The sequence below is a fragment of the Equus przewalskii genome, chromosome 14, assembly GCF_037783145.1.
Source record: "Equus przewalskii isolate Varuska chromosome 14, EquPr2, whole genome shotgun sequence".
Lineage (NCBI taxonomy): Eukaryota > Metazoa > Chordata > Mammalia > Perissodactyla > Equidae > Equus > Equus przewalskii.
In genome coordinates, this window is record NC_091844.1 from 1,433,611 (window position 1) to 1,460,704 (window position 27,094).

General features: G+C 40.1%; 1 protein-coding gene across 5 annotated transcripts in view; it reads right to left on the reverse strand.

The window, feature by feature from the left end:
* LIMS1 (LIM zinc finger domain containing 1) overlaps nucleotides 1-26,105 on the reverse strand; it is a 158,546-nt gene extending 132,441 nt beyond the window's left edge. For 2 of the 5 annotated variants that reach the window (XM_070571968.1, XM_070571967.1), the window contains exon 1: nucleotides 25,837-26,065. In XM_070571968.1, the coding sequence (XP_070428069.1) occupies nucleotides 25,837-25,868 (32 nt within the window). In that variant the 5' untranslated portion in view covers nucleotides 25,869-26,065. Of the gene's footprint in view, nucleotides 1-25,535; nucleotides 25,774-25,836 lie in introns of those variants that run through there. The other 3 variants (XM_070571969.1, XM_070571973.1, XM_070571972.1) reach the window with 3 other exon arrangements.
* Nucleotides 26,106-27,094: the final 989 nt, after the last annotated feature.

A 27,094-nucleotide genomic window follows, 5' to 3' on the forward strand; every position in this document is an offset into this window, starting at 1 on the left:
AGATAATTGTACACCTACATTCACAGCAGCATTATTCACAACAGCTAAACCATGGAAGCAATCTAAGTATCCTTCAACAGATGAATGGATAAGCAAAATGTGGCATACACATACAATAGAATATTCTTCAGCCTCCAAAAGGAAGGAAATTCTGACATATGCTGCAACACTGATGAACGCTGAGGATATTATGTTAAGAAAAATGAGCCCATCACAAAAAAACTAATATAGCATGATTCCACTTATATAAGGTACTTAGAGTAGTTCAGGTCATAGAGACAGAACGTAGCATGGTGATTGCCAGGAGCTGGGGAAAGAGGAGAATGGGGGAGTTATTGTTAGTGGGTATAGAGTTTCAGTTTCACAAGATAAAAAGAGTTCTGGAGATGGATGGTGGTGATGGTTGTGCAACAATGTGAATGTGTTTAACACCACTGAACTATACACTTACAAACAACTAAGATGGTCAATTTTATGTGTATTTTACCACAATAAAAAAATTGGAAAAAAAATTAAGGGCCGGCCCCGTGGCCAAGTGGTTAGGTTCGCACGCTGTGCTTCAGCGGCCCAGGGTTTTGCTGGTTCGAATCCTGGGTGTGGACATGGCATGGCTCATCAGGCCATGCTGAGGCGGCGTCCTACATGCCACAACTAGAAGGACCCACAATTAAGAAATACACAGTAGAAAGTACTAGAGGGCTTTGGGAGAAAAAAGGAAAAGAATAAAAAATCTTAAAAAAAAAAGGGAAAAAATTAAAACCACAGTGAGATATCACTTCACACCTGCTATGATGGCTATAATCAAAATGACAATAAACACTAAGTGTTGGTGAGGCTGTAGAACAAGTGGGACCCTCATACAATGCTGCTAGAAACAGCCACTTTGGCAGTTTCTTATACAAAATCTTACCATGTGATCCAACAATTACATTCCTAGGACTCTACCTAGGAGAAATGAAAAATCTGTCCACACAAAGATATGTACACAAATGTTAGCAGCATTATTCATAATAAACTGGAAACAATTCAAAAGTCAATCAAATGGTGGATGGATACACAAAATGTGGTCTATCCATACAATGGAATATTACTCAACAAAATAAACAAAGGAACTACTGATAAGTGCTACAACGTGGAAGAACCTTGTGAAATAATAAGAATGTATATATTGATTTCTGCCCCTGATTCCTGACACAGAGCTCCTAAAATCTTGTAATTTCATAAGTGATAAGAGCACTAGGAGCATCTTTTGTTCTAATGAGGTGACTCTGGGTGGCTCCTGGATGGGGGGGCTGGTCACCAGAAAGTCAAAGCTATGATTTAGAAGCCTTAAATTTTCAGTCTCACAACCCCAATTCCCCTGAGAGGAGAGGGGCAGGAAATGAAGCTATTGATCAATCAGGCCTATGTGATTAAGCCTACAGAAAAATCCCCAAAGCTTCCAGATTGGTGAATACATCCACGTGCTAGAGTGACACACCCCAGCTCCACAGGGACAGTTTCCATATCCCGATCAACTCACAATACTAATTTTTCTATATTTTCAGACTGCAAATACACTTAATACATATATATTAAAATATATATATATTTCAGACTGCAAATGATTTTCCCAGTCTGTTTTTATTTTTAATTTACCTAAGTTTAATTTATTCTTATCCAATGTATCTTTCTTTTTGTAATTTGTTCCTAAAACTTTTGCTTGAGGAAGACTAACCCTGAGCTAACATCTGTGCCAGTCTTCCTCTATTTTGTATGTGGGTTGCTGCCCCAGCATGGCTGATGAGTGGTGTTAGGTCCACACCCAGGATCCTAAACCTTGAACCTGGGCTGCCACAACAAAACCCCCTTGAACCCAACCACTACACAGGGCCGGCCCCTAAAACTTAGACATTTAAAAAGTACTTCTCATTCTAGAAGTTTGATAAACATTTGTTTCTATTTTATTTTAGTGTTTATGTGGCTTGATTTTATAAGTAACAATTAAATACTATCCATCTGGAATTTCTTCTGATGTAACATAAAGCCATAAACTGTTTTTTTTTTTTTCCTAACTGGTAACAAATTATCTCATAATTTGTGGGACATTAATGGGATAATTTGCCTCTTCCCCATTGCAGAACCTTCTTTGTCACAGAGCTCACACTATGAACTCCAACTCTGGCCACTGACCAATCTGATCTCACCCCAGAGGTACAGTGCTGACTGCACCTGCGATACGTTCAAACAGCTAATATGGCTACTGTCTTCTCCCCTCACCACCATTCCTCCCTCCTATAACTAGCTTTTGTTATTTTATTATTCCTCCAAAGAAACCGCAGGATAATTCTGCAGGTTTTACCAGAAGACTTCCACGTGGAATTTTGATTAATAGCATTGAAGCTTTATATTTATATGGAAAACCGAAGAAGTTTACAAGAAAAAAATGTCAATGTTGATCTGAAAGATTTAACCCATTCATCTGGTAGCTTCACTGATCCAGAATATAGCATCTTCCCATGCAAATAACTGTCCTGCATTAATTCCTAAGAAAGAAAAGAAATACTGTGCTTACACAGTATTACTGCAATTATGTATAGCTGAAATAATCCTTAAAGTCTAATTTAATGCCGACTGAAAGGTATCTTCATTAGCATTAACTCACATTATTTTATGGCAATATTTAGAGATACACTTCATTAAGCCAAAAAAAAAAAAACCATATATAACAAGTAAAATAGACTGCATCATTACTTACTCATTTAATAAGTATTTACTCAGTGCCTATTCTGTGCTATGCATTGTTATACGAGAGTGGGATACAAAGGCATCCCAAAAATATAAGTAGCTCTTTGTAGGACAACGCCACATTCTTAGAACTTAAGCCCTTTACCAAAATTTATATAAAAAACCCAAGCTCATATTTTGACTTTCATCCCGTCTGTTTAGCTAATCTCTAGCAATGGATCCTCTTGGAAAGCATGACTAACCCTGACTGACCAAAAGAAAACTTCATTTCTAAAAAGTTCCCAAGCCTTGTACACTTGGCATTCCCATCACCTTCTTAATCCACTCTTGTTTGCTGCCGCCTTCACATTCCGGAACCTAACACCACAACTTCCTTCACAGAAAGCATTCTAAATGATCAAATATATTATTAGAAAGAGATGTGACTGTTTTTTATTTTAAAAATCAAAAGGGCTCAAGTTCAGAAAACTCTTAAGTTTGGTCTCACGGTCCCAAAATGACCCTTGTGGGAAAAAACAGACCTCTGAAATTTTGAGGAATCACTAGAACTTTTTTTGCCTTTTATCAAACTCAATAGAGGGCTATGCATTAAAATTAAACATCACTTTCTACACTTCACCAATGCCCTTTGTGCTTATCAGCAACACTCCCAAAGGGAAAGCACCTGCCAAGTGCTGGGAGACCCAGCTCTAAAACAGAGTAGGAAAACTAAAGGAGCTTTCACACAACTGCATAATAGACAAGTGATTAAAACATTCTATTACAGGGCATAAAGGAACTGCCTTAAATAGACATCTGCAGATGTTTCATGCTTTGTACAGATCTGGCAAATGCCCAAAAGACAAAAAGAAAGCTCTCATTTCCTGATGTGGGTTACCCAGCATTAAAAAAAGCACTTAAGTCCAGAAACACCACTACCTTATGTCAGACATCAGCCTTGCACCCACTTCAAAGTTGTATCTTTGTAATTGCGGCGCATCTTATAAAACAGAAAACCTAATGTTCTACACATATATCTTTAAAACATTTTTAGACACATTTTTTAATTATCATTACCCTCAGTCATGTAAACATCTTCAATCACCTGAAATGGGCTAAGTGCTAACAGAATTTTCCAGATGTTACAGAGCTCATCATAAAGCTGTTACTTACATTTTTAAAAAGAGAAAACTATGGGGCCGGCCCGGTGGCGCAGCATTTAAGTGCCGCTTCGGCAGCCCGGGGTTCGCCAGTTCGGATCCTGGGTGCGGACATGGCACCGCTTGGCATGCCATGCTGTGGTAGGCATCCCACACATAGAAGAAGATGGGCATGGATGTTAGCTCAGGGCCAGTCTTCCTCAGCAAAAAGAGGATTGGCAACAGATGTTAGCTCAGGGCTAATCTTCCTCCAAAAAAAAAAAAAACAAAACAAACAAGAGAAAACTAGTCTCTAGCCATGTACAAAGGTTTCACGGCTATTACAAAAAAATCACTACCCACACTCTTAAGACAAAAGACTGCTCTTTTTTTGGTGGATAAATTACTCCATCTCAAGATTCTAATGAAGACTACTCTATATTCCTTAAAATATGCTTCACTGGGACAAAATCTACATTGTATTCCAGAGAAAGAACTACCCTAACACAGTCCATTAAAACCCAAGGATATCGGTGTATTCTAATGTGGGCAATGACTTTAAACTACGATAGTTTGGACATCATTTTCCCCACACATTCTCTGAATGAGAAAATTTGAAACTAGTGAATGAATATTTGTTTTGTTCTAAAATTTCCCATTAGAATAATAGACAGAGGCATTCAACTTAAGCCTGAGGAAGCAGGCTAAATTTTAACCCATATTCATATGGTTTACCTTCTAGGACATCCAAAAAATAAATCTAAGCTGGAGAGAAGGCATAAGTCAAAATGTCAAAAGTCCCTTCTGGCTAATTACGGACTTAGCAGGGGTCATTTTCATCTGACTGTTTCTGCCTCTGTCTCCATGAGCCCAGGACTGAGAGAACTGCTCCCCAAGAGGGCGTCCAACCACTTGGAGCCAGCAGTCGTCAAGCTGACCTGTGCTGCAGATTCTCACCTCTGAAGATTCTCACCGTCGTGTTCTAAGATTTGGAAAAGGCAGACATCCTCAATCTTGTCAAATTCCACCTCTTCTACACCGTCCTTCGGTGATGAAGTACAGAACACCGGCAGTTCCCAAAGAAGTCCCGCCTGGTCTTCCACCACCCTAGAATAGGACGTGGCCTACTTCCCAGCAATTAAAGTGCAACTACACTATCAGTAAGTGTGGAAGTGCAACGGTCGTGTGGTGAAGTCAAAGTCTAACTGCTACTCTGTAATCCAAAGGGTGAGGAAAACACTTTACTCAAAATTTATATTAAATTTAACTTCAAAACACAACTCCACCTAATGAAGTCCATGATTCTTTCTTCTTCTTCTGTAATGAAATCAGAACTCTGACTCAGCCGTTTGATTTCCTCAGTCACACAGACACAATTACACTCAGGGAAGCCACTACTGACAAGGAGAAAGTTATAATTCGAACACCAGTATCATTAAAGAAGTTTTGTTTTTCATGAAAAAAGGAGACACCATTAACACCTAAATGATTTGCAGGTGCTTTTTAAAAGTCTCCATAAGCAACTTACTTTGCCCTTTAGAGATCACAGTGGTCCCCCCTTATCCACAGGGGATCCATTCCAAGACCCCCAGTGGACGCCTGGAACCAAGAATAGTACCAAACTCTAAATATCTATTATGATTTTTTTCCTATTCATAAATACCTATGATAAAGTTTAGTTTATAAATTAGGTACAGTAAGAGATTGACAATAATAACAAAATACAATTATATACTGTAGTAAAAGTTATATGACATGGTTTCTCTCTCTCTAAATATCTTACTGGACTGTACTCATCCTTCTTCCTGTGACGATGTGAGATGATACATGCCCACATGATGAGATGAAGTGAGGCAAATGACACAGGCATTGTGACGTAGCATTATTTTCACACTGCAGTTGACCATAGGTAACCGAAACCATGTAAAGTGAAACTGCCAATTAAGGGGAGACTCTTGTATTTTCTTTCATTGACATTCCAAACTCTACATGATATTTAATGTGGAACTATTTATACTACTGCCTTAAAAAAGGGGTCATCCAAATTGGAGATAGGTTTGCTAAGTAATGGATAGCTAGGCTCTGCTAGTTCAGCTATAAATGACACAAACATTAACTATATCCTTCCATGGCATGGCCATCGGCCAGTGCACAGGGATCAGTAGATGTGAGCAGGAAGCCACTCCACTGGGCTTCCAGGAAGTAGCAGATGCCACCCTAAGCAGAGGGGCTCATAATACAAGAGCAGTGCCCACTGAAAGAGTAGGGAGGCAGCATGAGAGTGAGGGGAAAAAACACAGGTCCAAGTCAGACAATGTGGGATCTCAACTCTAATTGAAGTACTTGTAAAACTAAAGCATACAAAAGTGAAGTATTACGTAGGTACCACAATGTACTTTTCTAAGCACAGATCTCATGTCCAGTATTATACGAAAGTGATACGTCATAAGAGAACATTCATATGATTGAGTAGGTGACTGAACAGTATTATAACATTTGTAACTTGTAAGTTGTACCAAACGATTACCAAATAATCAATGAGGAGGAAGCATCTCTTTTTAGAAGTATTGCAGCTAAAACACGAAATATCTTAAACAACAAAATTAGAATATCATCATTTTGCAACCCCCTCATGAATCAATAATCTATATTGCACATTTGCAAAATATGGCCCACAGGCCAAACCAGCCTGTTGCCTGTTTTCTTATAGCCTGTGAGCTAAAAGAGTTCTTACATTTTCATCACATGTATTAAGGAATTCTTCATTTCTCCATTTTTAATAACAGCAAACATATATGATAACAGCAAATACACAGAGTGCTTGACGTGCTGGGCACTGTTCTACATGTTTTACACATAGTAGCTAGTTTAACTCCACGACAACCATATGAGACGAGTACCATTACCTTCATTTTACACACGAGGCAGGGAGAAGTCAGGCACTACCAACAGCTAAGAAGCTGGCATTTGAGCATAGGCAGTTTGCTCCAGTCAGTGCTTTTAATCTCTACATGTGCTATTTCCCATTTGTAGTCATGAATCAGCAAAGACCAGTGAAAATATATGGCTCCTTTCATTCCAGTAAGGTGGACCTGGTGAAGGTACACTAACTCCAATGGGCCAGGCACCCAGATGGAGAAACCATCATCCTTGGAGTCAAGTTACCCGAATTCCAGCTCTAGCATCTCCCTATCAGCTGTGCACCCTGAGAACATCTTCTAAATTTCCAAATCTCCAATTCTTGATGTGAAAATAAAAATGTTCATATTTACTCTAACTCATTTACTTACCGAGCACCAAATATGTGCCATGCATTGTTGACAGATCTTGGAACACAAAGGTGAATGGAGTAAAATCATTTCCCTGGAGGAAATCAGAGTCTAAAGTGCAGACATGAGAAAATAAGCCTTACATCCTATGGGACGGGTTTCACAGCACAGGAGTTACTGTATATTAGGGGAGTGGAGAGAAAGGAATGTGGAACACTTCTCAGGGTGAGGAAGCAGGGAAGATAACATCAGGGAAAACATCAGAGAAAAGATGGTTCTTGAAAAATTAGGAAGACCCCACAGGGCCCAAAACATTGGGGAAACAGGATATGTAAAAAACATGAAGAAACAAAAAGATATGTCCTAACTTCAAACAGCTCTAAAAGTGTAGAATACACATCTTTTGGGCAGTTGGGGTTAGGAGGCAGATGAATCATAAATGGAGATGGAAAGATAGGGACTGGAGGACAAGACAAAACACTTTATAAATTCCAAAGCACTGCACCAAGAGAGGGTATTTAAGACAATCATTACTAAGGACCCAAGTCATTACTGACAATTCAACGTTCCCTCAGTTGATGCAATACCAGCACGTGCACCGTTATGCACAATCCTGGAAGGTGAGAGCCTTTTCAACATGTCAGATGCTCTGAAAAGATTATTCCTGAGCTCTGCTCCAGAAACACTTGAGAAGGAATTATATAACTTCCTCACCCCCTTCCATCCAACATTTCAAATTTCAAACATTCTAGTTCTCAATTAGATGCTTTGCATCTGGAAAAGTCAGCCTGTGTTTCTGACCGAAGCTTAGAGAAATCCAAGAGATTTAAAGCCTTACTGAAAAAAGACTTTTCGGCCATTCCTTTCTGGAGATGTGAGGGTCCAACACAACGCGTGTGGATTACTCAGATAATGGCTTCAATTTTCTATTTCATTCTGCTTTTGGTAAATGAGGCAGGAAATGAACAGCACAATAATTTAATTCAAGTGTCCTAATAACACATTTATTCTCCCTACCCTAATTCATTCTCCATTTTTACTCTCGGAGAATTTCAGTGAAAATTAAGAATATGCATTGTCTGGGAAAATCACATTGGTACAATAAGTCTATAAAATTGTCAATGGGGCACAGGTAGGAAGAAGACAGTTGTTGATCTTTTAGGCAAAATGCATTTTTTTAAAATTAAATGTTTTGAGATCATTGTAGATTCACATGCATTTCTAAGAAATAATACACAGAGATCCTTTGTACACTTTACCCAGTTTCTTCCATGGTAACATCTTACGAAACTATAGTATGAGATCACAATCACGATATCGACATTGGTACAGTGAAGATACAGAACATTCTATCACCACAAGGATCGCTCATGGTGCCCACACCCTACTTCCCACTTGCCCCTGCCCCTGCCCCAACACTTAGCACCCCTTCTTAACCCCTGGCAACCACTAACGTTTTCCATCTCTATAATTCTGCCATTTAGAGAGTGTTATATAAATTGAACTACACAGTATGTGACCTTTTGAGATTGGCTTTTTCATTTTTTTCACTCAGTATAACGCCCTTGAGATCCACCCAAGTTGTTGCAAACACCAATAGTTCATTCCTTTTATTGCTGAATAGTATTCCATGATATGAAGGTACTATACTTTAACCATTTACCCGCTAAAGGACATCTGGGCTGTTTCTAGTATTCGGGTATTAAGAAATAAAGCTGCTTTTTGAATGTTAAAGCAGTCTTGCATAACTGGGATAAATTTCGCTTGGTCATGATGTATCATTCTTTTTATACTTTTTTGGATTTGATTTGCTTACATTTTGTTGAGGATTTTTGCATCTATGTTCATGAGAAACACTGGTCCATAGTTTCCTTTTCTTGTAATGTCTTTGTCTGGTTTTGGTGCTAGGATAACGCTAGCCTCACAGAATGAGTTAGGAGGTATTCTCTCTGCTTCTACCCTCTGAAAGAGATTGTAGAGAATTGGTATAATTTATTCCTAAAATGTTTGGTAGAATTCACCAGTGAACCCATATGGACCTGGTGCTGTTTTGGAAGGTTATTAATTTTGATTCATTTTCTTTAATACATACAGGGCTATTCAGATCATCTATTTCCTCTTATGTGAGTTTGGCAGATCGCATCTTTCAAGGAATTGGTCCACTTCATCTAGGTTATCAAATTTATGGGCACAGAGTTGTTCATAGTATTCCTTTATTATCCTTTTAATTTCCATGGGATCTGTGGTGATGTCCTCTCTTTCATTTCTCATATTAGTAATTTGTGTCTTCTCTCTTTCTTTCTTAGTTAGCCTGACTACAGGCTTAGCAACATTATTGATCTTTTCCAAGAACCAGCTTTCAGTTTCACTGATTTTTCTCTACTGATTTCCTGTTTTCAATTTCATTGATCTCTGCTCTAATTCTTGTTTCTTTTCTTTTGCTTACTTGGACTTAATTTGCTCTTCTTTTTCTAGTTTCCTAAGGTGGAAACAGATTACTGATTTTAGATTTTTTGGTTGTACATTATTTCTTGACTGTTACCACAGAAGTGCTCCCCTTCAACCCTTGTGTCCACCCCCTACCCCCTTCCCCTGGTAACCAGTGAACTGTTTTCTTTGTCTATGTATTTGTTTATATGCCACATATGAGTGAAAACATCTGGTGTTTGTCTTTCTCAGACTGGCTTATTTCGCTTTGCATAATTCCCTCTAGGTCCTTCCATGTTATTGCAAATGGGATGAATTTGTCTTTTTCTGGCTGAGTAGTATTCCAGTGTGTGTGTGTGTGTGTGTGTGTGTGTGATACACACACACACACACACCACATCTTCTTTATCCAATCATCAGTCGATGGGCACTTGGGTTGCTTCCATGTCTCAGCTATTGTGAATAGTGCTACAATGAACAGAGGGTTGCACATGTTACTTTGGATTGTTGATGTCAAACGGTTTGGGTAGATACCCAGTAGTGGGATAGCTGGGTCATATGGTAGTTCTATTTTTAGGTTTTTGAGGAATCTCCATACCATTTTGTATAGTGGCTGCACCAGTGTGCATTCCCACCAGCAGTGTATGAAGGTTCCCTTCTCACCACACCCTCTCCAACATTTGTTATTTTTAGTCTTAATGATTACAGCCATTTTAACAGACATAAGGTGGTATCTTAGTGTAGTCTTGATTTGCATTTCCCTGATGATTAGTGATGCTGAACATCTTTTCATGTGTTTATTGGCCATCTGTATAACTTCTTTGGAAAAATGTCTGTTCATTTGATCAGGTTGCTTGTTTTTTTTATTGTTCAGTTGTGAGTTCCTTATATATTATGGAGATTAACCCCTTGTCAGATATATGATTTGCAAATATTTTCTCCCAATTGGTGACTTGTCTCTTTGTTTTGATTCTAGTTCCTTTTGCCTTACAGAAGCTCTTTAGTCTGATGAATTCCCACTTGTTTATTTTTTGTTTCCCTTGTCTGAGAGGATGTGGTATTTGAAAAGATCCTTTTTAGTTCAATGTCAAAGAGTGTACTACCAATATTATCTCCCAGTAGTTTTACAGTTTCAGGACGTATCTTCAAGTCTTTGATCCATTTTGAGTTCATTTTTGCGTACGGCGTGAGATAGTGGTCTACCTTCATTTTTTTGGATGTGGCTGTCCAGTTTTCACAACACCATTTACTGAAGAGACTATCTTTTCTCCATTGTATGTTCTTGGCACCTTTGTCGAAGATTAGCTGTCCGTATTTGTGTAGTTTTATTTCTGGGCTTTCAGTTTTGTTCCATTGATCTGTGTGCCTGTTTTTGTACCAGTATCATGCTGTTTTGATCACTATGGTTTTGTAGTACAATTTGAAGTCAGGGATTGTGATACCTCCAGCTTTGTTCTTTTTTCTCAGGATGGCCTTAGCAATTCGGGGTCTTTGGTTGCCCATATGAATTTTAGGATTCTTTGCTCTATTTCCGTGAAGAATGTCATTGGGATTCTGATAGGGATTGCATTGAATCTGTAGATTGCTTTGGGCAGTATGGACATTTTAACTATGTTTATTCTTCCAATCCATGAGCAAGGACTCTCCTTCCATTTCTTTATGTCATTATCAATTTCTTTCAATAATGTCTTATAGTTTTCACTGTATAAGCCCTTCACCTCCTTGGTTAAATTTATTCCTAGGTACTTTATTCTTTTAGTTGTGATTACAAATGGAATTGTATGCTTGAGTTCTCCTTCTGTAAGTTAGTTATTGGAGTATAGAAAAGCAACCGATTTTTTTAAGTTGATTCTGTACCCTCCAACTTTACTGTAGTTGTTAATTATTTTTATTAGTTGTCCGATGGATTTTTGGGGGTTTTCTATATATACAATCATGTCGACTGCAAACAGCAGGTTTCACTTCTTCACTCCCTATTTGGATTCCTTTTACTCTTTTTTCTTGCCTAACTGCTCTGGTCAAAACCTCCAGTACTATGTTGAATAAGAGTGGTAATAGAGGGGGGCATCCTTGTCTCGTTCCTGTTCTCAGGGGGATGGTGCTCAGTTTTTGCCCACTGAGTATGATGTTGGCTGTGGGTTTGTTATATATGGCCTTTATGTTGAGGTAATTTCCTTCTATCCCCATTTTGTTAAGAGTTTTTATCATAAAGGGCTGTTGGATCTTGTCAAATGCTTCCTCTGCATCTACTGAGATGATCATGTGATTTTTATTTCTCAATTTGTTGATGTGGTGTATCACATTGATTGATTTGCGGATGGTGAACCATCCCTGTGTCTGTGGCATGAATCCCACTTGATCATGATGTATGACCCTTTTGATGTACTGCTGAATTTGGGTTGCCAAAATTTTGTTGAGGATTTTTGCATCTATGTTCATCAGCAATATTGGTGAGATTTGTTTTTTGAACCATGTGTTATTTAGAAGTGTGTTTTAATCTCCAAGTATTTTGTGGTTTTTTAGCTTTATCTCTGTTGTTGACTTCTGGTTTAATTCCATTGTGGTCTGACAGCAGACATTATATGGGGGTTCCATTTTTTTAAAATTAGGTAAGATGTGGGCCAGCCCTGTGGCCGAGTAAAGTTCCACATGCTCCACTTTGGCAGCCCAGGTTCATGGGTTCAGTTCCCGGGTGCGGACCTACTCCACTCATCAGCCATGCTGTGCAGGCATCTCACATAGAAAATAGAGGAAGACTGGCACAGATGTTAGGTCAGGGCTAATCTTCCTCAAGCAAAAAATGAGGAAGATTGGCAATGGATGTTAGCTCAGGGCAAATCTTCCTCACCAATAAACAAATAAATAAATAATAAGTAAATAAATAAATTAGGTAAGATGTATTCTACGGCCCAGAATGTGGTCTGTCTTGGTGAATATTCCATGTGAGCTTGAGATGAATGTGTACTCTGCTGTTGTTGGATGAAATAGTCTATAGAGGTCAATATCCAGTTGACTGATGGTGCTGTTGAGTTCAATTATGTTCTTACTAATTTTCTGCCTGCTAGATCTGTCCATTTCTGAGAGAAGGGTATCGAAGTCTCCAATTATAAATGTTTTTGTCTATTTCTCCTTTTAGTTCTATTGCTTTCTGCTTCTCATGTTTCGTGGCTTCATTGTTGGGTGCAGACATATTTGGGATTGCTAGGTGTTCATCTTCTTGATGGACTGACCCTTTATCATTATATAACACCCTTCTCTGTCCCTGGTAATTTACTTTGCCCTGAAGTCTATTTTATCTGATATCTATACTAATATCTGATATATTAATATAGTCACTCCTGATTTCCTTTGATTGATTTGCATAATATATCTTTTTCCATCCTTTTACTTTCACTCTGCTTAATCGTATTTGAAGTGAGCTTCTTGTAGACAGCATATATTTGGGTCATGTTTTTTAATCTACTATGTCAAACTCTGTCTTTTAATTTGTGTTTTTAGCCTATTTACATTTAATGTAATTATTCATGTGTTGGGGCATAAGTCTGTGATTTTGTTTTTTCTTTCTGTTTATTCTCTGTCTTATGTTTCTACTTGCTTTTTCCTGCCTTCCTATGGATTGCTTTAACACTTTTTAGAATTTCACTTTGATTTATCTATAGTTTTAAGTGTATCTCTTTTTTTTTTTTTAAGATTGGCACCCATGCTAACATCTCTTGCCAGTCTTTTTTTTTTCCACTCCCCAAAGCCTCCCAGTACACAGTTGTATATTCTAGTCGTAGGTCCTTCTGGTTGTGCTTTGTGGGATGCTGCCTCAGCATGGCTTGATGAGCAGTGCCGTGTCCACGCCCAGGATCCGAACCGGTAAAACCTTGGGCTGCAGAAGTGGAGCATGAGAACTTAACCACTCAGCAACTGGGCCAGCCCCTAAGTATAACTTTTTGAATAGCTTCTTAGTGGTTGCTCTAGGCATAAAATTATATACAAATGTAACTTATCAGAGTCCAGTGATGTCATCATTTTACCAGTTTGAGAGAAGTATACAAAACTTATCTCCTTGTACCCCACTTTATGTTCCGTTTATAATATTTGTCTTAAATATTTTCTCTACATAATTTAAATTCACATCAGTGTTACAATTTTTCTTCAATCATCAAACATAATTTAGAAAATTCAAAAAGAGAAAGAAAGTCTATCGTATTTACCCATATTTTTGCTTACCATGTTTTTTCTTCTTTCCTGATGTTCCAAGGTTTATTCTTTTATCATTTTCTTTCTGTTTGGAGAACTTCCCTTACCCATTTTTGGGGGGAAGGAGGTAAGATCTGCTAGTGACAAATTCTCTTAGTTTTCCTTTATCTAAGAATATCCTGAGTCTTCTCCATTCCTGAAGGATATTTTCAGAGCATATAAGATTCCAGGCTGACAGTTCTTTTCTTTCGGCACTTGAAAACAGTGTGCCACTTCCTTCTGGCCTCCATAGCTTCCAATAAAAAATCTGCTGTCATTTGAATTCTTTCCCTTTCCTTTCGTAAGGTGTCTTTACTTTGTCAGGTGTCATTTTTCTGACTGCTTCCCAGGATTTTTGTCTTTAGTTTTCAGAAGTTTAATTATGATGTGTCTTGGCCTGAATTTCTTTGGGTTTATCCTCTTTGTGGTTTGCTCAGCTTCTTGAATCTGTAGGTGTATGTTTCTTGCCAATTTGGCAAATTTTCAGCCATCATTTCCTCTAGTGCTTTTTAACCCCACCATTTCTACTCTCCTTTCAGGATTCCAATGACACAAATATTAGCTCTTTTGTTATAGTTCCACGGGTCCTTGAGGCTTTGTTCTTTTTTTTTCTTTCCTCAGTCTATTTTCTCTCTGTTGTTCACACCGGGTAATTTCTCTTACTTTATCTTCCAATTCACCAACTCTTTCCCCTGTCCCCTCCAGCTGAACTCATCCAATGTTGAGCCCATACACTGAGCTTTTTGTTTTGGTTATTTCATTTTTCAGTTGCAGAATTTCCATCTGGATCTCCTTTATATCTTATATTTCTTTACCGAGGCTTTTTATTTATTCATTTGTTTCAAGCGTCTCCATAACTGCTCACTAAAGCATTTTCACCATGACTGCTTTAAAAATCTTTACCAGATAATTCCAACATTTCTGTCACCTTGGTGTTGGTATCTATTTATTGTCTTTTTTTCCATTCACTTTAAGATCTTCCTGGTTGTTGATGTGACAAATGATCTGCTAACGAAACATGGACATTTCCATATTGTTATGAGATTGGATCTTATCTGAACTTTCTGTTTTAACTGGTTTTCTCTGATACCTCTCTGGTGGGGGATCCTTCATTACTGCCAGATGGAGGCAGAAGTCCAGGTTCCCCGTGTGGCTTCAGCTGACATCTAAGAGGAGGACTTCTTGTTACTGCTGGGCCAGGATGAGAGTTCCAGTTCCCCACATTGTCTCCACTGACACTGTGATAATGGAGGTGGCAGTAATTACTAGCTGGGGAGGATGAAAGTATTGGTTCCCTACTTGGCCTTCCCTGACCCCACTCTGACTGGGTGTTGGGGTGCCAGGTTCCAGCCTGGTGAGGGCACAAGTCTAGATTTCCCACTTGGACTTTGCTGGCATGAGCAGCACAGTTGAGCAGTTGTGGAAATGACAATACAGCCCACAAAGCTGAAAATATTTACTATCCGGCCCTTTACAGAAGAAGTTTGCCAACCTCCCATCTAGAGCACTGATCATCAACAGCTGCTAAAATCACAAAAAGAAACACAACCAGACATTACATACCTTCTAACGGAAGAACCCTTCACCATCTATCATGTAGTTATGGGGTGGTGTGGGGATCAAACCTGAATCTTTTCAGGCTTCTAGATAAGCAGTTTCCAAGGAGATCTAGAAGTCAAAATAATTTTCCTAACAACAGTAAAATCAACATTATTTGGGGGCTGGTCCCATGGCCGAGTGGTTAAGTTTAACCTCCACTTGGGGGTTCCAGGGTTTAACCAATTCGGATCCTGGGCATGGACATGGCGCCACTCATCCAGCCACGCTGAGGTGGTATCCCACACAGCAGAACTAGAAGGACCTGCAACTAAAATATACAGCTATGGACTGGGGGGCTTTGGGGAGAAGAAGAAAAAAAGAGGAAGACTGGCAACAAATGTTAGCTCAGGGCCACTCTTTAAAAAAAAAAAGGCTAATGTTATGTGCCTTTTTACTCTCATTATCTCACAAGTGCACAGTGGAGTTTTTCAGAAGCTACGTGACATGAAATATTACAAAATTTCAGCTGACTGAATGCCAGCTGTCTTCTAGCAAGACATTAAGAAGATTTGCAAAAAAAAATTTTTTAAGCCACTCTTCTCAATATTTTTGTTTGTTTTGAAAAATAATTATAAAATACGTTAGTCATGTTAACATACAAACGCTTTATTAAATTTAAAATACAGCAAATATCAATAAGCTCTTCAGGGTTCTCAATAACTTTTAAGAGTATAAAGCGGTCCTGAGACCAAGAAGTTTGAGAACTGCTTCTTTTGATCCAACTACCAATTTATAGGCTATATAGGAAACAAAAGAAGATGTTAAACTATACCCTGAGCATGCAATCTGCCTAATCCAGACTGTAGGAAATTCTTCAAGACAAACAACTCAATCGTTTTTTCTTTCACATAAAAAATCGCAAGGGGGGGGTTAAAAATGGAAGCAGTACCTATATGCTAAAAGGAACTAAAAGACTTATCAAGCTATCAAAATGTGTGAATCTTATTTAGATCCCAATTTGGAAAAAATAAAAAATAAAATGGATGTGTCAGATAAACGGAAAATTGAACACTAACTGGCTAGTTGATCACATCAAGGAGTTATTAGCAATCTTTTTCAGGTGTGATAATGTAGTTATGTTTAAAAAGTTTTTTAGAAGACTCCTTATCTTTTAAGTGTACATATTAAAATTTTTATGAAATGACATAGGAGAGAGAGGAGTGAAAAAAGATTGGTCCTCAAAGATTTACCATCAGTCAATAATTATTGAAGCTGAGAGGTAGCAGACAGGAATACATTATTCTATTTTTGTATATGTCTGAAATTCTCTGTAATAAAAAATTTAAAGGTATAGATTTCAAGATATTTCTTCCCCCAAACGTACAGGATGAGAGCAAACAATCTCCACTTTTAGCATGAACCCCATGCTGTGAGTGGTCTGCAGCTCATGTTTTGAGAGCAATGCTCTGCTTGATTCATTAATTTCCCCTACAACATTCCAAATAAATCAGGTCTCTGGTGGAACACTGCCATGACTGACACATCTCTACCTCCTGAGAGAGCTCAATAAATATGTGACTGGTCCTCATGCCTTAAAAAAATAATAATAAATCTTAATAACTAATGACAAACGATCATTTCCTCCTTTAAATTTCTAAAAGACTTTCTTTAACTTCTATAGTATTTGTACACAAATAGCTACAATACAAGATAGACAATGCACGATCCCTCACCTGATTATAATTATATGCTCCACGGCTTACAGCACAGTACAGTATACACAATGGACACACACTGATTGGAACATATGCTCCAAATTTGTTAATATCACTATAGCATATGCAAGCACAGCCAAGAGTTCAACATGAAAATAGCAGAAGTTTGTGTGTTGCACACATATGCATACACACTAAATTTAAGTAAAGAATTTACTCTTATGCTTTATGCTCCCTAGAAGGTGAAAAAGAAAGCTCAAGCTGGGTCTTGAGAGTAAGATTTCGGACGTTCTACCCTCCAAAAAAGGAAAAACCAAGTTCAGAAAGGACTGAAATATGTCTGGCAACAAGATGATGTAAGCTAAACAAAGAGTAGTGGTGAATAAAACTGGACAGTTTGGCTGGGCATGCAAAGAGAAAGCCTTGAAACCTAGAAAAAGAACAAGGGAGCTAAGATCACTTCTGAAGAGTGAACCAAGGAGACACAGGGCTCTGCAGTGTGGAGACCCTGTAGTAAGGGGACACAGGCTCAGTGTGAACCCCAGCTCTGTCACTAATTGTGTCACCTGGTGAGTTATTAACCTCTTGAGCTCAGTTTTCTCATTTGTAAAATAAGCATTAAAAAACCCTACTTCATGGTGTGGCTGTGAAGGTAACATTTGTTATGGAGATGTTTAACATCTTTAAAGCACTTGTGTCAAAGTAGGTCATTAATAAAAGTGGTTATTACCAAGACAGTGTTCCAAAGAGTGGCCTGGCTGTGAAATGAAATAATCTAAACAAGCATGACTAAATATCTGAATTTCTTCCCAGTGCTCCGTGGATGTCGGGGCTCTGCTACTACTATATAAATACACTATAGACTTAACTTAAACCAGATGTGAAGGCTATCTTGTCTTACTCAAAGTTTTGTGAGTTTATTCAAACGATGTCACAGGCACTAAGCAGGGCCAGCTCTGAACCTTTCAATTCACTAACAAATGAAGGAACAAAAGGAGAAATAAAGCTCATTTAAGTCTAGTTTGTTTTTCTTTGGACATTTAGCAAATTTGATTAAGTAAAGGAATTTTCCAGAAATTACAATATGGCAGAAAAGATTAGACACATATGCAAGTAACGCTAATATAAAACAGAAGTTGATAACCAAAAAAGAAGTCAAAATGCTTTTGGAGAACGGATACACACTCTGGGTCCATAATTCCCTAGCACACAAGGGCTCAACAAATGTTCCAGGAATTCACTGTTTCATGGGAGAAGTGGCCCCAAGTGCAGAGAAGACACAGAAGATGGTTTTTCTGGCCCAAGAGAACAGCAGGAGCAAAAGCACTGAGATGAGAAAGCACCAGAGAGTTTCAGAAAATGGCAAATGTTCAGTTTAGTGAAATGAAGACTAAGGGAGCAGTATGTGACAAGGCTATAGAGATGGGCTGGGCGAGACCACAAACAGCTTAAAATTCCAAGCTCTAGAGTTGGAACTGCATTTGATAAACAATAAGAAGTCTTCCTAATATGTTGAAAAGAGGGGTGCTATGACCAAAGTGGTGCTTTAGGGCAATCTGGAACCAACATGAATGACGGAACAGTTAAATTGAAAGATTCTCAAGAGCAGGGACAACATCTTATTCACCTTTTGAATCTCCACAGCTGCACCTGCACTGTGCCTTGCATATAAAAAAAGAATCTGCTGAATCTATTGCAATGAGGAGGAGGAACAACCAGCTATGGTAGACACAGCAATTGCCTACCCAATGCCTACCGAAGGCAGATTCTATACGGGATAGCAGTGTGCCCAGCTTTACAAATAAAAAACAAACACACAAAAACAAAACAATGACTACTACATTTTCCAATGAGAAATAACTCACAATTTGTTTAACTAGTTGGTAACTGATGCATCAGTAAAGATGCCCGTCAACAGGAAAGACTCTCTCAGACTGTGCCACGTGGGGACAGTGGACATGGGTGAGTGAGAAAACCTAGGACTCCGGGGAGGAGGAATTACAATCACCAGCATGTGTGCCAAGGAATACCATGTCCCCAAGAATGCATTTCATGAAAGGAATCCACTCGAAAGAGGTGACATTCAGGACCTTCGTAATAGAACAATTCTGGGGCAACGTTTAATAATTTACTCAGACACTTTCACAATTACTATGTTAATGGGGCTCAGATATATCAAAGTCTCAGCCCTCAAGGCATTTACAATATAGATGGAAAGATAAAATACATATGTAATGAACTATAACAATGCAATTTCAATGAAGTAATAGAGCAAAGCAGCAGAGCACAGCAGAGGGGACTCCACACCATCTGCAAGGTTTGGGCTCCAGTCCTAACCCTACTATTAACGCATTCTGCGGCCTTGAGTCTCCATTTTACCTCTCTAGGCAATGCCTGACCTATAAAATAAAGGAACGGTTCAGGGGACTATGGCAGTGGACCCACTAAAGTATTTAGTGCACGAATTTAGTAGATACTTTTTAACATATAAAGCCATTTTTTAAATGTTAAACAAATTTCTTAGATCTTCGCATTACTACAATTGTCTTTTTAGTCTATGTTAAAGCATACACTAAAAAAATGCAGCCAAAAATTCCATAACCCCTTTAAAGGAATCTGTACTTTATCCACATTTAAATGAAAAATAGGAACACATACAAAATTATTTGTTTCACCTCAAATGTTTAATATGCACATGGATTTCATTCTGCATTCTCTAAAGTCTTTCCCAGCCTTAATATTGTTATCTCACATTCACCTGAAAGATAATCAGGACCAGGGTGAAAATGAAGTCAGTAAGAAAGGAGTGAGGAAGAAAAGGATGCAATCAAAAGAAAATTCTAAGGTAGGAACTCAGCAAGAATGGGGATTTGGGAGTGAAGAAGAAGACACCAAATGTAACTATGTTAGTGCCATCAACAGACATGGTGAGGTCAGAAGGTGTAACTTCTGACTGGGGAAAAGAACCAGGGTAGTAAGAAAAATCAATAACCACAGTTCCCATTAAACGAGCATCTACTAGGTTCCTGGCCAGATGTTAAAGTCCTTAAAAATTATAACATGCACCTGGTTTAAAAAATCAAAATAGTACGAAAAGGCATACAATAAAAAATTCCCTCTCATTCTAGTTCCTAGACTCCCCAGATTCCTAGACTCCCTCCTCAGGGGCAACACTTATTAATAATTTCATTTGCATCCTTTCAGAAATGTTTATATTTGCCTTCATATTTAATTCTCACAACAACTCTCTGAGATAGGTAGTATTACTTTATAAATTAAGAAACTAAGCCTTAAAGAGGTTGACTGGCACAAACACAGAGCCATGAAAGGACAGGGCTGGGGTTGGAACATGGGCCCAACCATCCATGCACACACCCACTTAGCACTCAAGGATCTCCTACGGAAATAGTGGCACAGATGTCCCAAGTGTTTGTAATAATAAAAAACTGGAACCCAAATGTCCACTGAGGACTGGTTATGTAAATCATATCACATGTATATCATGAAAAAATAGGCAGCCATGAAAAATAAGGTGAAAAACATAAGACAGATCCAGATATGCCACACAGGAAAACTTCTAAGATAGCTTATTAAGTTAAAAAAGCAATTACCGGAAGTGGGGAATTATTGTTTATTGGGCATAGAGACTCAGTTTGGGATGATGAAAAAGTTCTGGAGATAGACTGTGATGATAGCTGCACAATGATGTGAAGGTACTTAATGCCACTGAATGCACACTGGAAAATGATCAAGATGGTAAATTTTGTTACGTATATTTTACCACAATTTTTTAAATCCTAAAAAAAAGCCATTGCAGAACAGTATGACTATGATTCTTTTTTTTTTTTTAAGATTTTATTTTTCCTTTTTCTCCCAAAGCTCCCAGTACATAGCTGCGTATTTTTAGTTGTGGGTCCTTCTAGTTGTGTCATGTGGGATGTCGCCTCAGCATGGCCTAACGAGCAGTGCCATGTCCATGCCCAGGATCCGAACCAGTGAAACCCTGGGCCACCGAAGCAGAGCAAGGACACTCAAACACTCGGCCACGGGGCCGGCCTCTATGATTCTATTTTTGTGCGAAGAGAACTGTTTCTATGTACATAAACATTTTTTTGTAAATGTTTTTTATCCTTTACCTGACTTGATGTCACCTGACTCTCAGACATCCCAGTAAGGCTCCAGACTTGTAGATGTTCTAACACTGAGTCCTGGGTCTCCCACCCCTAACACACCTGCAGGCATTCAAACTCCATCCCTAGCAGCCTTTTCCTACTACACAGAATGCACTATTCAGTGCCTGATTTCTCTGCAGCTTCCCAATCCCTATTTAAATGTGACTGTGGACTCATCAAGATCCAAAATATGCTCCAACATGAAACAAAGACGCAGGAAAATGCTCCCTTCTCTCCCCAGTGAGCTCCGGTGTGGAGCTGTCTGACGAGAGCTAATGGGAGAGAGGAGATGATGTGGGCACGAGGGGGCATAAAAACAGTGCTGCAGGAGAACGCAGAGTGTGGCAACAGGTAGTGCAGCTCTTGCTTCTCAAGTAACTTAAGACTAAAGTTTTTGGAAGACAACACGGCAACAGTCCAGCATGTAATGTAGATGATATTCCTGTGAATGGGAAACTGCAGCTTAAAGCATAATTACGAGAAATGTAAAATCAACAAATGGTTTGAGATGCTTTTCCTTCTATTTAAGTACAACCCTAGCTAAGAACATGACCTATACTGAGGTTTACTTAAATAATTATCTTAAGAACAAACACAACATCACTGAAAATAGAGACCCTCAGAGTAAACCTCTGCTCTCCCATTACCAATCTGCTGTAGCTGCTGAAGTTTCTCTGACCCAGCAGAGGAGCAGAAAGGCCCCCTCTAGAAGGAGAGGAAAGCTCACGCACTGTCCCCACAGTAAGCAAGAGAAAGAGCTGTTCAGATGGTTCAAGGGGTTACCACAAAGGAAAGGGATGGGAATGATTAAAAAAATCGAGACAGCTCAGTCCTGATGGTCTTCTCTACATCTGTAGGGCACAGAACAAACAGAACTGAAGATATTTATTCCACCAAGACCAAAGATATTTTTTCTACCACCAAATTTTCAGCAGTTTTCTTAAAACTTAAGAGCTCAATTTCTTCATCACACAAACAAGCAAAGAGCAGTGAAGATATACGAAGACACTCTCTGACATGACATTTTCCCTCTTCATAATAACACTGGCCACTGTGTCAAGAAAAATCCTAAGGGCAGAAAGTTGCTTCTTCCACAGTGGTTCTTCAAGTCTTAGTTATTAAGTCCCACTAAAACTCCCCAAAACAGGGGCCGGCCCCGTGGCCGAGTGGTTAAGTTCGCACGCTCCGCTGCGGCGGCCCAGGGTTCGGATCCTGGGCGTGGACATGGCACCGCTCATCAGGTCACGTTGAGGCAGCGTCCCACAAGCCACAACTAGAAGGACCCACAACTAAGATATACAACTATGTACGGGGGGGGGGGGGGTTGGGGAGATAAAGCAGGGGGAAAAAAAAAAACCTCCCCAAAACTAGAAAGCACACACTACAACAAGCATTCAACACATATTTTTAAGAGAAATCTTTGTATATATTCCTTTTTAAATACCCCAAACATCTACAACCCCCTCAACATTTAAGATTAGTTCATTAACAGTGGTTCTCAAAGTGTGGTCTCAAAACCCTGGGGGGTCTCCAAGACCTTTTCAAGAGCTCTGGAGATCAAAACTATTTTCATAAGAATGCTAAGAAGTTCCTAGGAAGTTGCTGTAGCCTTTTGCTCTGTGTTGACACTTGCACCAACAGCGCAAAAGCAAGAGTAGGTATAACTGCTGGCCTCTTAGCACTAACCACGGCACTGGTACTGTAACACAATTCTTCACCTCCATGTACTTGCAGGAAAAGAATGCCAATTTACCTTTTAAGTGTCCTTGATGAAAATGCTACAGCCACCCTGGACAAGTCCATCAGTTTCTTAGAAAGCTAAACACGAGATTACCATTCCACTGGCAACTGCACTCTTAGACATGTATCCCCGAGGAAGGAAAACTTATAGTTACAGAAAAACATGTCCACAAATGTGCATAGTAGCTTTATTATTAAAAGCCAAAAACTGGAAATAACCCAAATGTCCTTCAACAGGTGAACAGTTAAAGTGTCACAGACCCACATCATGGAGTACTACTCATCAATAAAAAGGGACAGATTATGATATACACAGCTACCTGGATGAATCTCCAGAGAATTAAGCTGCGTTTTTTAAAAAGGGAATCCCAAAAGGTTATATATTGTATGATTCCATTTATATAACATTTTTGAAACGATAAAATTTTAGAAATGTTAAACAGATGAGTGATTTGAGGAGGAGGAGGAGAATATGGAGGTGGGTATGGGTATAAAATGGCAACATGTGGGGTCCTTGTGGTGATGGAACCAACTATTCTATATCTTGACTGTGGTGGTAGATACACACGCCTACACTTGTGATATATTACACAGAACTAAATACACATACACAAATGACTACAAGTAAAACTGGGGAAATCTGAATAAGATTCACAGATTGTATTACTATTAATATCACAGTTGCACTAGTATACTACAATTTTGTAAAACGTTATCATTGGGGGAAAGTGGGAGAATACACTGGATCTCTCTGTACTATTTTGTACAACTGCACATGAATCTATAATTATTTCAATAAAAATTTCAATTAAAAAAATGTACACCCATGTTCATAGCAGCATTATTCACAATAGCTAAAACATGGAAGCAATCCAAGTGTCCACCAACGGATGAAAGAATAAACAAAATAAATGAATGGTATATACATACAATGGAATATTCTTCAGCCATAAAAAGGAAGGCAATTCTAACATATGGTACAACATGGATGAACCATGAGGACATTATGCTAAGTAAAATAAGCCAATCACAGAGAGATAAATACTGTATGATCAAATACTTATGAGGTACTTGGAAGAGTCAAAACAGGCGGGAATAGGGCAGAGGGGCTGGGGTGAGGAGTGGGGAAAACTGGAAATTGTGGTTTAATGGTACAGAGTTTCAGTTTTGTAAGGTGAAAAGAGTTCTGGAGATGGATGGATGGTGATGATGGATCACACAACAATATGTATGTACTTATACCACAAAAAAAGGGATAAGAAATTGCTAATAGAAAATTCAGGATGGGAAGAAGATGTGATCAAGGAGGGACACTAGATCGGGCAAGAGTTCAAGGGTCTTTAAAGGAAACTGCTATGTTCTTTACTTACACTGTGTATCCAGTGTATCATTATCCTTTATATCTTACATATATTTTAAATTTTGTATCAACTTAATTTTCAATAATTTTTTAAAAGAAAAAATGTCCTTCATGAAGCAATACAAATTACTAATGTTATTAAGTCCCGACCCTTGACGTTCTTTTTTGTTACCTGTGATGAAGGGGGAAGTCAGCATAAAGCAGGTCTGCTGCATACCAGAGTGAGACGGCATCTCCGGGAAAAGCAGGTGTGACTGAGTGATGAGCTCAATTATGTGTTTTTACAATATAACATTTTTACTGGAAAGAATAACAGACTATAGTTTTTAGACTTGCATTTGGCAGACATTTCTTGAAACTGAACAAGGTGAGCCTGTCACTTTGAGGGAAAAAATTGGCAACAGTTTCCTACCAATAATGAAAATCAAGCTTTCAACCGAAAATTCGAACGTTGAAAAACTTGTATCCACCACCTTGAGTCTGCCAGCTTCCCAATACCTAAAGACGTTTCTAATGAAATCAGCGGTAACGTTAACATGTTATTGAGCCACATCGTATAACGAGATGTGTCAGCAGTTGGAAGATCTGCCTAACTCCGTGAATCCATGTTTTCCAAATGACAAACACATGACATTACAGTGGGTACAAGTCCATTCAAACTGCAAGATGGAGCAGTGAATTTTACTGTGACAGAGTGCGCAAAGTGCCCTGGTGGGGCTTCAGATCCCACATCCACACTAATCTCTATGAAACTACCACTTACCTAGCTTTGGTGTAGTAACAAAGAATACCCACAACACGAAAAAGCTATTAAAATACTCCTCCCTTTTCCAACGACATATCTGTGTAAGACCAGATTTTCTTCGCATGGTTCAATCGAGACACATCGCGACAGACTGAATGCAAAGCAGACAGGAAAGTCCAGGCTCTCTACTATGCCAGACAGTTAAGAGATCCGCAAAATGTCAAAAAATGCCACTCGTCGCACTAATTTTTTTGCTTAGGAAAATACTATTTTCATACAAATATGTTATGTATGTTAACATTTCATGGATTTATTGTTTTATAATGAATTAAGAACTATCATAAGCAACGTTCCTTCCCGTTTTTAAAATGGGTGCTAAGACCAAGATGTGCGAGAACCGCTGGTCTATTATCATATTCCAACTGCTAGAACATAACTATTCACTCAACCAATCTTTGTTGTCGGATACTTAGCTCAGAACTGAAACAACACTCGCCCTCAAAGCGCTTATGATCCACCGGACACATCGACAGTATCCGTCAGAACGTCTCCCGCGAACCGCCAGGCAGCCGGGCTCCGAGCGCGCCGACGGCGTCCGCGGGGAGCAGCCGCTCGGGGTCTCCAGGGCCCGGGCGCCCGCGCGGGTCGGCTCGGCGACGGCTTGCCACGGCGGGAGCGGCGCGGAGGAGGCCGCCGGGCCGCCCGCGCTCGGCCCGCCAGGCCGCGAGAAGGCCGGGGCGTCCGCCGCCGACGTGGCGGGGCCGAGCGCCGGGCGCCGGGCGGGGTACGGCCCTTACCTGTTGGTCATTCCTGCCGCCACGCCCAGCATCTCTCCTCAGTCGGCCGCCGCCGCTCGGTGCCTCAGCTCCCGGCGTCCTCCACCCGCGTCCTCTGCCCTCGCCCTGCGGCCGGCGGCTGGCGGGAGGCCGGCGAGCAGGAAGGAGAGGCGGGAAGGGGCGGGGAGGCCGCCGCCGCCTCCCGCCCGAGCCCGCAGTGGCTGGCGGGCCGCGCGGGGGCGGGCGGGGCGGGGCCCGGAGACGCGACGCGGGGCGGGGCCTCGGGCGCCGACCGCCCCGGTGTCGGCCCCGCCTCGCCCCGGGCGCCTCCAGCCCGCCCTCGGCCCCGCCCCGTCCTAGCCTAGGCCCCGCCCCCGGCCCCGCCCCGCCCCGCCCTGTCCCTTGGCGTGAGCCGGAGGCGGGGCCCAAGGCCCAATCGTGACCGGTAGGTTCCCCCGGAGCCCGGGCCTGCGGCAGAAATGTCAAGAGCGGCCTCTGCCGCCCCTCTAGGGTGACAGCGTCGCACCCCGCGAGCAGAAGGAGTCGGCCAGGTTCTCCTTCCCCGAGACACCTCAGATTCGGCTTGGCTGACAGGCCGGGTGGCTCTGGCAGAGGCCTTTGAGCCCAAGGTGTTGGACTCCACAGGGTCCACCCCGTCCTAGTGGGGGGTCCTGATGGAACTTCATGAGAAGGTTATGTCAGCTCACGAGACTTCTGGGAGGAGGTCCTTGTCGGGATTGGGCACCCCTGAATTCCTGTGCACGAAGCCTGGCATAGGCTGGGGTGCTCACTAGGATTTTCACTGCGCTTACAGATTGTGAATTAGGAAAAGTTAACCTTTCTGTGAGACACTCCAGTCTTCTCTCTGCATCGTCTCCTTCCTTACGTGCCCTCATTCTCTAAGCCCATTCCCTTCACCAAAACCTGAAATCTGCAAAGGACTTAGCATTTATGCCGTGGGAGTAGATGATCCCTTTCGGGATATCTGATTTTGTAACCATACCTGCTTTCTAATTATAGAATAAAGACTTCTGTCTCCTACTAGTCTAGATATGTGGGTGGAGAATACTGGATGCCTTTGACATCTTTATATCAAAATTATTTCTAAACAGAACAAATATTTACATGCAAAAAGAAAAGCAGAAAAAATACTAGAATAAAACGTGGAAGAGAAAGAAGTAAGGTTGGAATGAAGCAAAACTTTCCAAACAGGATATAAACCCCAGAAATCATAAAACTAGATATTGATAAATGTGACCAAATAGAAATCTTAAAATTT